We start from the raw sequence: 12,247 nt of genomic DNA on the forward strand, positions 1-12,247 counted from the left end.
GGAAAATTTAAACGACTTACTAAAAATCAACACAAAACAATCTCTAAGTACAGAACTAATCTATAAACATGAGAAGGACACAGCTATTTAGTTTTCCACACCACAAAACAGAAGGTAGTGAGCTGCCAGTCACTGAACTGGGCTGAACTAGGAGTCCTAGAAGAAGTCCATTCTTGTTGGTGCAGCTCTTGCAGTCTGCTAGTGCTGGTGCCAGGGAGATAAGGGATGCAAGGTGAGTGGGGGGAAAGGGGGCCTGATGGGATATTGATCTGTGCTACTTTAGGGCAGCATCTCTTCACTTAGCATTGATGCTGTTACTGTGCCTGCTGCCAGTGAGAACAGAATCAACAGCTGCCACAGAAACAAACTTTCTTGTCTCAGGAAGCCAGGGTTTATGTTACCTTTATGGGATCATCTTAATCTACACACTGATCCTAGAGTCCAGCTGCTGAAGGTGTTCGAGAACTCCATAGGGAATGGTGGGATTCCACATCCTGTAAGGGCAAATTCAGAAAGGAAAGAGATTTTAAGTGTAATTTGCTTCACAGGTTTTTTTGGTGTGTTTTGTATGTTTGTGTTTTGGTTTGTGGGTTTTTTGGGGTTTTTTTGTTTTTTTTTTTTAAATTGCCTTTCCCTTTTGAGTATTATTCTATGAAAGTATTTAAGCTATGGAACAAATGAAAATGCATTTTCATTTAGAAGAAAGCAGTTCACTCCTCCATAACCTGGCTGACTCTGGTTATAGGGCACACTACAGTCCTGTGTCCATAACTGTTCTTTAGCTTTCTGTCAAATGCCCTTCCCCTGAATGTGTACTGACAGCTTCAGTCTATTTAACCCCCAATGACGGCTGCTCATTGTTTATCCTTTGAATACGAGTCCTGCAGCACAGACTAGGTCAGGTACTCTGGGAGGGTAGAGCTCAATATAAACTATGCTTAAAGCAGGACAAGCTTGCTTGCCTGGGATGATCAGGAATTAGTGCAATTGAAACCAGAGACAACATTTTTAACACTTCTGTGACAGCTTTTTATTTTGGGGATGTCTTTTCCTGTGCCTCTTATAAATCTGACAAATATGGAACACAGCTTTAGCATGAATTCTAACCCAATTTACAGAACGAAGATACAGCAAACAGCATATCAGGAGACTTACACCAAGTTCTTTATATGGGGACATTTTCGTAGGCTGTCAGTCAGCTGCTGGGCTCCAACACCAGTTATTTTGTTATACTGAACACTGGGGGGGTGGGGGGAAAACTTTAGTAATGAAGATCACATCATATAGCAGTATAAACAAACATTTCATTCAAAATCAAAAATAGTACATGGGCTTATCTGCAGATGAGGGAAGAAAGAAAAAAAACCCCAAATAAATCCTTGATTCAAAAAACCTATAATAAAATACTCAAAAGGTCAAACTGGAACTTCATTAAGTCAGTTCATCTGAGGGATTCCTTATTCTATGTACCCAAGGTCCTTCTCCAACTCCCCATGACCCTATTCTCCCACCTTAAAATGGATTTTTTTGTTGTTTTTATGGTGAACCGCTCCTTAATCCTTTCTAACCACTGATTATCTGGACTCTGCATAAGCACATTTTCCATGTAAAATTTCCCTGAAATTTTCTTCCTCAATTGCTGTCTCCTCTACCCCAAGCATGGAAGATTTGAATTTTCCATATCCAAGCAAGTAAGCTTTCCTGGGCCATCTCAAAAGATGTCATACTCACTCTAGCACTCTTAAAGATGCCATCGCAGGAAGAACTTTTGCAAGATTTTCTGCTCCAAAATCACAAATGCTATTATTGTATAAGCTGCAGAAAACCAAACCAGTATAGTCACAATTGAATAATGGATAATGTAAACAGATTGTATATTAGATCAAGGAAATTCAGGTATGGTTGGTACATCTTAACTTCCAACTTATCCTATCTATTTGCAGTTAATATTTAAAACACAGTTTCATATCTTCTGTATCAAGTAAGGCAAATGGTCACGTCCCTTCTTCAGCTAGCACAGCTACTGCAAAAATAAGTCTAGATTCCTAATGAATAATGAGAACATTTCTGTCTACAATAGATCAAATTAAAAATCTGCAAGAAAATAATACTCAAAGAAAAGAATGCACAGCATTCACAAGATTTCCATGTGAGCAAATTATTCCAGATTTGCACACCATGGTTTCTTGCATTCCCTATTGAGACACTTCATTCAGGCCTAAGCCAGACATTTTAATGAAGTGGGATGGACCATTGGTCCCATATCAGCAAACACACACCACCATGTTGCTGGCTTAGGACTTAGCACTGCACTTAGCAAGCTCCACATAAACTTGCAGTCGATCATGGCCCTGTGTGCACATTTGTACAGGTTATTATTCATAAGCAGGTATTATGGATTGGATTTGAAAATCAGTGCAGTCCTCATTATATTCCTGAGATATCCTTCTGTATGTCTGTGCTTGGCCATACATTTCTCTCCTCTTCCCTTCTCTCTAAAGACTTTATGCAAGAATGAATTAAAATGCTTGGCTGCTGCACACTGTATGTATTTGTTCCATGTTCAGTAATTTCTGACAGAGATAGCAAGGTATGTTGTATAAAAAACTGAACAGGATGCAACTACTTACCTTAGTGTCTTTAACGAAGACAAGGAAGGAAGAGCTGTAGCTAGTTTCTCCGCACCCACATCTGTTATCTTATTCTGTGATAAGCTACAGTAAGAGAGATCGCTTTGTTAGTTGAGTACATTTATTCTAAATTATTACGATGTGTGGAAAATTCATTTCTGTGTCTTTTTTACATAATTTGGACAGTCTGTTTAGACCAAATGCAAGGAAAAAGACAAATTACAGCCCTTGAAGAGAAATAAGGAATTGCCATAGGATCGACCTATTTCTCTAATGAATGTACAGATTAAGTATGTCCATAGACTCATTGGTGTTATATGCCCACAGGTTAGTTGTGCCCATAATTGTTAATACACAGTCCCTTAAGGCTCTAGGTTTAATCTATTTCTTTTCAATTTTTTTCAGAACTGTTAACCTTGCACTTACTTTAATGTTTCCAGTGATGTCAGTGTTGGAAAGACTTCAGATAGACTCTTTGCTCCTTCATCTCCTATGCCATTTTCACTCAGAGCATCAAGGCTGGGTGACAGCAAAGAGAGAATTAGCTTCTGTTTTAATCTAATTTTTTGTAGTTTATTCACCTCACAGACCACTGTATATATCTTGAGAAGCTCCTCTGCAGTAGCCTCAATCAGCAAGTATCACACAGATTACAGCTTCTCTAATAAGCAGCTTTCTGCTTCCCAAATTTACAGTGTAAGAATTTTTCTTACTAGTAGTTGAACAGTTTGTCCCATTTCCTTTGATATGCAAATGGTTGCACTTAATGCCTTGCTTCCACCATACACTGAAGATTATTAAAATGCTTATGAAATATCTGTGTTCCAGCTATGCTGAAACGAAATTTCCTGTGCACACAGAAATACAAAACTGACAAAATCCATCAGATGCTGTAAATCCCTGCCTAAAAAGCTCCTTCTCCAGGTAGGGAGTATTAGAAATGAAGTTTTTCCTCATTCAGGTATCCAGATGGAAAGAGTTTTAGGTAGTCACAATTTTAGATACTGGATCCACTTCTAATCTGACAGGCAATGCTGGGATACATTGGACTCATTCCAATTTTAGAGCTTTATTTTTTTCCCAAAATATAACGAAAAGGTCAGATACAATACAGACAAATGGCCAATGGGCTGGGCTGGTAAGGCCAAAGGCCCTCTCAAAACCCAGTAATCTTCCCACAGAGTTGATGGCAGAATATTGACTATTGTTGCTACAATTGTTTCTAGTGTAAAGAAGCTTAAAATTTTAGAGACAGATGGTTTGTCATGGACACAAGAGAATAAATAGTAACTGGAGTTCTTAAAACTCTATTTCTAACACTGCTCCTGGCAAAGGAAGGGACAAAGACTGTGTAAAAATACGTGGGCAGGACAAAACCAGATACTAGCTGAATATGGCTTTTTAAATATCTTTTATATGAATCAAATCCACAAAGCTCAATCTCTGACAGGTTCTGCTAGAAGTTCAGGATGTTCATTGACACCAGAAGGTGCACAGCACCGGCACAAATACCGAAGTTAACTCCCAAACTTAACACTGCTGCTGGGTCAGGAGGGAGCCTGTTCTCTCCTGGGGCAGATACGACCATGAGTCCCGCAGAAACCTCACCACGAGGGAGCCCGGCGCTCAGGCATGTTATGGAGCTTGAATGAAGAAATAAGTAATCTGCAGGCAGTGTTGATCAGTGCCATGGCAGGAAGGGGGAGCACCACGCAGGGCTCTGTACTAAATCTTTCCCACAAGCTTTTAACCACTGAGGAACATAGGGGAAGTGACTGAAGGGGTATTGAATGAACCACTGCCAAGTATCTTAAGGGACATGAGGAGTGCTAGCTTTTAGTCTGCAGTTATATTCTCTGAATGCTTTTGGTTTTCACTTTGTTAATCAAAGCAAGTAGTCCTGTTGGCAAATAAAATGTTTCTGGGTACACGAGCTCCCCCATCATCAAGGGCTGCTGAGAAGGAACATTAGCTAAGTTAATCTTTAGCATTACTCACTCTAAATGCTGAAGTGAAGGAAATGCTGCAAGGATTTCCACGAGTTTTTGGAATCCCTGTAGGCCACATACTGGACCCAGACTGGAAGAAAATACAGACATGCAGCAGTTCTTCCACACACTCAGAAACAGCAGAAGTTATGAATTTTTAAGTTCTTCCCCTGCAGCCTCAAATGCAAGCTAGTTTACACTCCTTAGAAGCAGCCATTCTCTACAATCTGCAGCAAGATTTCTGCTTTGAAGCCTCCAGATGATGACCCCACAAGGCTACGGTCAGACAGAGCAGAGCTGCTTGGGCAGAAGCAGCAGTACATGCATTTGCTACTTTTTTGTTACTCTTCGCAAGATTCACCTCACTTGTTTTAGATTCCTGTATTTCTGTTCTTTTTCTGTTTCTTCAGGTTTTTCATTTACATATTATAATCTTGATAACAGAGATGAAAAAGATATCTTCCCTGCCCAACTATTGGCAATTCAAACTAACTTAAGATCAACATTTTACTGCAGCTTAAAGCATAAATTGAGCATTAATATTTCAGCTCCAAGCATTTGTCCTTCAGATCCTAATCTCTTATTTGGAGTTTCCTTGGTATCAGAACAAGTTCAGCCTAGTTAAAAGGATCGGAATTTTAACAAAAAATTTAAAATAAGGGAAAGTAGGAGAGGAAATGAGAAGAGAAAACAGCATAAAATCAGAAGTGAGGCCAAGCATAGCAGTTCTAGACTGGGTCAGATGTGAAGAGCAGGAAACAGATGAAGACCTGATGAGAGTTCTCCATTGCACTGGTGTGATTTCTGCCCAGATTAATTCACACGCTATGGTAGGATATTTTAAGCAATAGAATAACCTTGGAGGCTGCTTACAGTTTAGGGGGGAAACGAAACACCTCATTTTTAAAGTCAGTGTTTCTAAGTCAATCTTCCTTCTCCCAGGAAAACAGTGCTAAATATTTTCTTTGGGAGGCATTTTCTGACGTTATTGCCTCATGGCCTAAGCTCTGATAGGGCATAAAATTACATCAAAAGACTCAGATAGAAAGTTGAGCATTTCTGGGGGAAAAAATATTTCCCAGGTAGTTGGATCACAATCAAGATATTTTATATCCCGTGGCACATGATCTACATCTGGTGATACGGAGCTAACCTGCAGTAAAATCAAACAAAACTGACACAACATGTTGACCGGTATCACTGCATGAGCCAGAAATTACGTTGTTTGAGTTTTGGCCATAATTTAACAAATCTAGTTGAGAAAAGCAAAATAGAAATAAATGGTGTTTACTTAATGCTTTAACAGAAACTAAGCACCCATTAATTCAATGACTGTAGCCAATACCCGTGACCCTCCTCGGTGTTAAATGTAATCATATATCAATCAACAGAGAGGTGTATCACTTACGCAAATTCTAGTTTTCTGAGGTTTTTGATAGCAGGAATTTCATAGTTGCCACAACCAGATGCATCTTGCACACTAAATAAGTAACAGTAGAACCAGAGTATGAGAAATATTCTAGCAACCAAAACAGTGCTTTAAAAACATTTTCTTATTAAACTTTTAAGGAAATAAACTACTGCTGCATTAACTGCAGATCCAGGAAACTTCAGAATAACTTCTCCAACCTTTCTTCATTCAATTCATTTCAATCTGGTAATTGCCTTTCATAGTGCAGTTGTTTGCTCTTTTTCCAATAAAACTCAAAAATACATCCTTCTAAACCAAGTATTTTCTGTCAGACACAAAACTTATTTTGTGTATATTTTAATCAAAATACTCTGCCCATGATAAAATGGAAGTTACCATTTTTATTTTAAAAAACCCAACCAAAATACTTTATTTATGCATGCTTTTAATTGCAACCAATCCCCTAGCCACATCACGAGCAGGGATAAAACACAGGGTTATAATTCACATAACAAAAGCTTTTATTTACCTCCTGAGCTAAAGGACTGACTCAGGTCATTTGTGACTGGTGCAAAACAAGCCTTCATTTATGGCCCAGGTGCTACAGGGGGCAAAAATCAGTTATCCCAAGTTATGTAACTGAAAGCAGCTGGAAGATAGCATACTCAGAGATTAAAAAGGAATCTGAAGAAAAAAATGACAGGTGGCTTTTATATTGGCACTTTTGATAAATACTCTGCATTGCTTCTCCCTCCCATGACAACCACCACGCATCGGGGTAGGAGAATGCTCTGAGATGATACAAGAGCTTGCATTGCCTTAGTTACTTTTTGGACAAGCAGAGGACTCCATTCTCCAGGACCGTCTGTGAGCCCCCATTTTCTTAATTCGCTAGTATATTAAGAGGACTTTTGATCATAAATGAGCCTACCAGCTGATCATCTTCTCCTGCATCTCTACAAGGTCTGAAAGGTCACTGACATCCTTCATTGTCTTTGCCTTAAAGGGATCAAGAACAAATTTCTCAGTTGATGCTCTCAGCAGTTCGTAGTCTTTTGTTTGTTCTAAAGATTTCCAGAGCCTGACTGTATCACTGAGGGAGGCCCTGTGAAGTGACAAAACATGTGAAATCAACAGATAGGACTGCTGTTGTTGCATGAAAGTGTCATCTACATACTATCCTATGAATGTCACTACTATCTGCAAAGATTGACCAACCTGAACGATGCCACATTCTTTAGGCCAACCAAGTCTTTTAGCCCTTGCATGTCAATGCTGCTGTTTCTCAAATCCAAGGAAAACTCTTTTCTTGACCTTTTTAAAATAGAGTGCAGTACATGGACATCAGGTGGTGTGAGAAGTATGCCCAGAAAAGACAGATCTGGCTTGAGCCTTAAGGCCACATGCTGCAAAAGATAATTGCTTTGTGTTTCATAAATACAATGCAAAAGCTCGAGTAACCTCTCTGGACAGAGCTCATTTATTTGAAGCCTTTTAAAATATTTCAAGAGTGTTTTCTGTTTCTTCATGGATTGTTTTACATCCTTATTTGAAAGGGAGCAGAAGTAGGAGTCATCCTGGAGGAACAACAATCCAGCTAGAAATCGAGGCACTAAATCTGACCAGTTATAAGGTTTTTTCTTCTTGGATGGAAAAGACAGGTACTTTGTTAGACTTTTATCCTTGATGTCTTCTGCTAACATAAGGTGAAGCGCACCCAAAAAATTCTGAATGACAAAATCAGAGAATGTGCTCCCAAATTCCTCTTCTCCACTATCTGAAGGTCTGGGAAATGCAAATGGCAGGAAAAATCCATATTTCAAAGCAAATTCTTTAACTTCCTTAGAAGGAAGATGATCACTTTTCATGGCACTTTGGTGCTTTTCTCCAAGATACCAGGCTATACGGGCTAGCATAGCAAGACACTCTTGATTTTGCATGGCTGTAACATCTGTTTGCATAGGTATTATCTTTTGCCGAACAAATTTCAGGAAGACTGTAGTAAGAGTTGAAGGAAGGCTTTTGTCTCCCATTTCAAGTACCGTCTCACAGAGAAAACAAACAAATCTACACATAAGAGGGCTGTAACAATGACTGAACAAGTACTCACACTCTCTGATTAATTTCAGTGCATTATCACAGTAGGGTAATCCTTCGAAGTATTTGGTTATGTACAATTCTCTCTGCTGATGAGAAAATCCTACTATTTCAATAGTCTTATCCACTTTGGACACATACTGGTACATCTTGTCTTTTGGTCTTGCTGTAAGTAATAAAGTACAGCCATTGAGTATCTTTCTTTGGATGAGTCCTGAAAGCAGCTCCTTTATACTACACAAGTCTTTTTCAGGCTGCCTGGCCGAGCAACGAGGAAAATTCTCATGATCGTGCAACCCTTCAAAACCATCAAAAACCAGAAGGACTTTAGCAGGATTTTGCAATATATACTCAAAGATGTCTTTGCTTCCTTCTTGAGGTTTCACAAAAAAATCAAGAAGCAGTTCCTTCAAGCTGTATCGCTTCTCAGGCAAGCTTATTTGTTTGCAGTCATACCAAAATACAAATTCAAATTGAGAGAACTCTCCATTGGACCAGTCCTGGCAGATCTTCTGAACAAGAATGCTTTTGCCCATTCCTGCTTTTCCTAGCACCACAATCACTTTAGTCTCTAAGTCTTTACCTCCCAGGACTTGAAATATTTGACTTCTTTTAAGGGTTGCCTTTTCCTTCCCTTGCAGACTGCAAGTTACCAGCCCCTTTTCCATTGCTTTTACACTATTTTTCCCAGTCTTGGTTTCAATTTGGCTTTGAACAAGTGTCCCATCAATAAACAGGTGATCAAGAGCTACTTCACGCTCCATGGCCACTGATTTGCACACGTCTCGGAAATAATCCATAAGTGATGTACAGAAAGCTTCCACTGGCTCTAGAGGAATAAAAAGCACACACGAACTGAAGAAACCAGTCCACAAATTACAACATTGCTTCAGGGTGGTTTAACTACATAGCTGTATTATGGTCAAAATACATCAGTTCCCATAAAGCATGTAGGTCTGCATTTATCCAATGCAACTACAGGCACTTAAATTAGGAGTGCAGGCACAATAGACACTTTTAGACCTATGAACTGAATAATCTTGGAGGTATCTATGTATATGATAAAACCAGCTAAGTACCCTGACCTCCTAAGTAGGTACTAGATATCTAAATGTAGAGAGGTCTAATATCTTAAAAACAGAAATCATGCTCTGACACTTGGAATGGCTTCACAAATTATTGAATAACAATTCCTACAACACGTAGCTTTTCTGTATGGAGAGAAACACAGAAAAATTAGCCGAGAAATACTGGAAGTTTTAAGTTCAAGAGATCTAAACTCACTTGGTCTTTTGAGAGGTTCTTCAGGGGGGATGACGGGAACTCGGAGTTCTTTGAACATTTCTAAACCTGGAAAGAAAACCCAATATACTTGAGGAAGACATCCTCAAGTCATTGATTCAGCTTTACTAATTTTAACAATAAGACTAATGCAAATTTTCAAGTTCATTGCTAATACATTACGTAACATCCGGAGAAAGAGATGTTTTGTTTATTTTACAGGGGAAAGGAAAAATATCCTCACAGAAGTACAATTCAGTTGACATGAACTGTTGCAGGCAGTTTCTTGTTTCATATGACACGAAACAAGATGACAGCTGTTCCGACAGTTGTTCTTTTCCAACACTGTTCTTTTAAATGTCAGTGTTTTGCATAAATTCATGTTCACACATAGGACCTTCTTTATGCCATTAAAAGCAAGATCTTCCTTTTGTTATTCTACACCTTGCAACCAAGTATGAAAGATGAAAGTCATGGAGAAGTGACTATTGGTAGCATAATTTTCCCATTGCTCTTCCTGACAAAGTACTGTCACTGTCCAATTTTCTTTCTTTTTGCCTTTTTGTTTTCAAACTACTGCAGACCTTCACACTTGGGCAGATAAGCGGTGTCTGCCATATACAAAGAAATTGGGAATTTTTCAGAGAAAGCATATTTTTTACAGACTGGTACTGACAGAGTATTAGTTTTGACAAAACTTTTGGTAGGAAAAGCCTGCAGATGCAGGACGGAATTTAAATTGATAGAGACTGTAACAAACCCAACCTCATCAATAGACTTATGGTACCTACACTCAGCAGAGATGTGAGAAAAAGAATCCAACCAAAACAGGTTAATCTCCCTAGATTTGTACAAATTAATTTATTACCATAATATTTGGTTCATCTTGATGTAGAATGTGGTTTGAAAAAAAAGACAAACCTTAAAGTTTCAGAGGTCTGGGAATCTATTCCTACCCTGCATGCCAGCAACAGGTAGGATGGTTAGAGTTCAGAGTTGCTTCTAGCAGAGAAGCACCCACAGACTTCTAATAAGCAAGTCCTTTTTCCAGTGAAAGAATACATTTGATGTAGAGATAGCCCTCCTCCTTGTAGAAGAAAAATCAACTTAAATTATTAAATAAAGAGGGGACAAGCCTGTTTTAAGGCATCCCTTTTTAGTTTACTATTTATTCTATTAAATAAAAACAACAGAATGGAAAACCAAGAAAAGCTGTAATGAGACATTTAGATGGGAAGCAGCACTGGTCAAATCAATTAGGTTTTAATGTTTTAAAAAGGAAAAGAGACTGGCTTTCTAGCTTACATGCTAATTTTTCTGCTGCATTTGGAGATTTGAGGTTTGCGATGTACATACATTGTGCTACTGTAAATCAGTTGGAATTTTTAGTATTGTGTATTCACATAAATAGTATATACAATTTAGAAATACTTCCCAAACCTAGGGGTAGTCGCCTATTAATCCCCACTTTAAAATTTTGCTATTTTGGTGGTGGTAGCCACCAGAGGGCAACAAAACACTTGTACTAAACTGCAAGCAGCTCTCATCACCAGGGTACACAGAGATCAGAAACTAAATAACCACTGATATCAAACTCCCTCTTCTAACTGCTCTCTGAGGGCTGGATGAAAAATGTCTGTGGAAAGTTTGCTACCACAGGTGGGACTGCTATACCCTGGATCAAGGCTCTGATTGCTTTATAAGCCTTTCTGTATATTAGGCTTCTGTAATGTTTAGTTAAATAAGTCGTCATAATTTTGGTTTGGGGGCTTCCATGTGAGCTGACTGCAGTTTGGCTTCCAGCACCGAGCAGCTCAGGCCACGCTAGTATGAGTGGAACTTCCATTTCTGCTCAAGCACACTGGGCTTTAGTATTGTTTTAACTAGACAAAAAGACTTCTTCCAGAAACTGGACTTCATAGCAAACCCAGTGGATTGGCTGCTAATATATAGCTGAACCTGTAGCTCTACAACTCCTTATCTGCTTTGTATTTTGGACTAGACTAAGCAGCCAATGATCAATGCAAAGAAGGAAATGCCATTAATTTTTATTTTCCTCAATAAGATCAAAATGAGTAAAGCCTGGAGGGGAGAATTGGCTTTGGGTAGAGGCAATACACTCTCTCTCCCAATCCAAAGTACCGTATGTACAAAACCTCATTTTCTACTTACCACATAAACCAACTGGAAAACTTGGGGATATCAATGATTCCACGGAAGAAGTCAACACTGGAAAGAAACAAATGATAGTTTTCAGCCTATCATAGCTATCAGTAACTGAAATGAGGGAACTTAGTATTTTGTTGACAGCATTGATTATCTAGTACTTTCTGTCTATTTATGTGGATAAAAGGTTATTGCTCCTACCTGGATATATAATAACATCAGATGTGCCATTTCCAAGAACAAAGTTAAGGATCTGCTGAGGAGGATCTGCAAAGCCTGTATTCTCTTGGCTCCCTTTCATGCCAACAGGTAGACACTCTGGAATCAAAGGTGCTGAAGATCCTGAAATGAGTGCAGAATAATTACTCTTCTGTTTTTAAAGGCTCCTGGTTTCTAAAGGTTTCTAAGGAAGAAAAAGCTTTCTAAAAGCTACTTACCCTTTCTGGCAGCTTCTGGGCAAATATTCCCAGTGGAAAGTTTACGAACCAGAATTCATAGGATCACATGAGGCCCACAGAATCCATTAAACCAAAAACTCTTAAAAGGTACAATGAATGTGAAATACAAGGCATTACCCAGCTTTTAGTGACCACTGGTTTGTTATAGCCTAAAGATAAATTCTATTAACGTAAGGAAAAATTCTTAAGGCAAAGTCTGTACATGTATGGACCAGA

The 12,247-nt window shown here is 38.8% G+C and overlaps 1 protein-coding gene across 4 annotated transcripts in view; it reads right to left on the reverse strand.

Moving 5' to 3' along the window:
- The window catches only part of CIITA (class II major histocompatibility complex transactivator), a 34,232-nt gene that overhangs the window by 3,529 nt on the left and 18,456 nt on the right, over window positions 1–12,247 (reverse strand). For 3 of the 4 annotated variants that reach the window (XM_064461908.1, XM_064461906.1, XM_064461909.1), the window contains 12 exons: window positions 11,775–11,915; window positions 11,580–11,636; window positions 9,411–9,476; window positions 7,248–8,955; window positions 6,961–7,134; window positions 6,027–6,098; window positions 4,629–4,709; window positions 3,057–3,149; window positions 2,631–2,714; window positions 1,732–1,815; window positions 1,156–1,239; window positions 402–494 (listed from right to left, as the gene is read on the reverse strand). In XM_064461908.1, the coding sequence (XP_064317978.1) occupies window positions 422–494; window positions 1,156–1,239; window positions 1,732–1,815; window positions 2,631–2,714; window positions 3,057–3,149; window positions 4,629–4,709; window positions 6,027–6,098; window positions 6,961–7,134; window positions 7,248–8,955; window positions 9,411–9,476; window positions 11,580–11,636; window positions 11,775–11,915 (2,717 nt within the window). In that variant the 3' untranslated portion in view covers window positions 402–421. Of the gene's footprint in view, window positions 1–401; window positions 495–1,155; window positions 1,240–1,731; window positions 1,816–2,630; window positions 2,715–3,056; window positions 3,150–4,628; window positions 4,710–6,026; window positions 6,099–6,960; window positions 7,135–7,247; window positions 8,956–9,410; window positions 9,477–11,579; window positions 11,637–11,774; window positions 11,939–12,247 lie in introns of all 4 variants that reach the window. The other variant, XM_064461910.1, reaches the window with a different exon arrangement.

Source organism: Phalacrocorax carbo, chromosome 10 (genome assembly GCF_963921805.1).
Source record: "Phalacrocorax carbo chromosome 10, bPhaCar2.1, whole genome shotgun sequence".
NCBI classification, from domain to species: domain Eukaryota; kingdom Metazoa; phylum Chordata; class Aves; order Suliformes; family Phalacrocoracidae; genus Phalacrocorax; species Phalacrocorax carbo.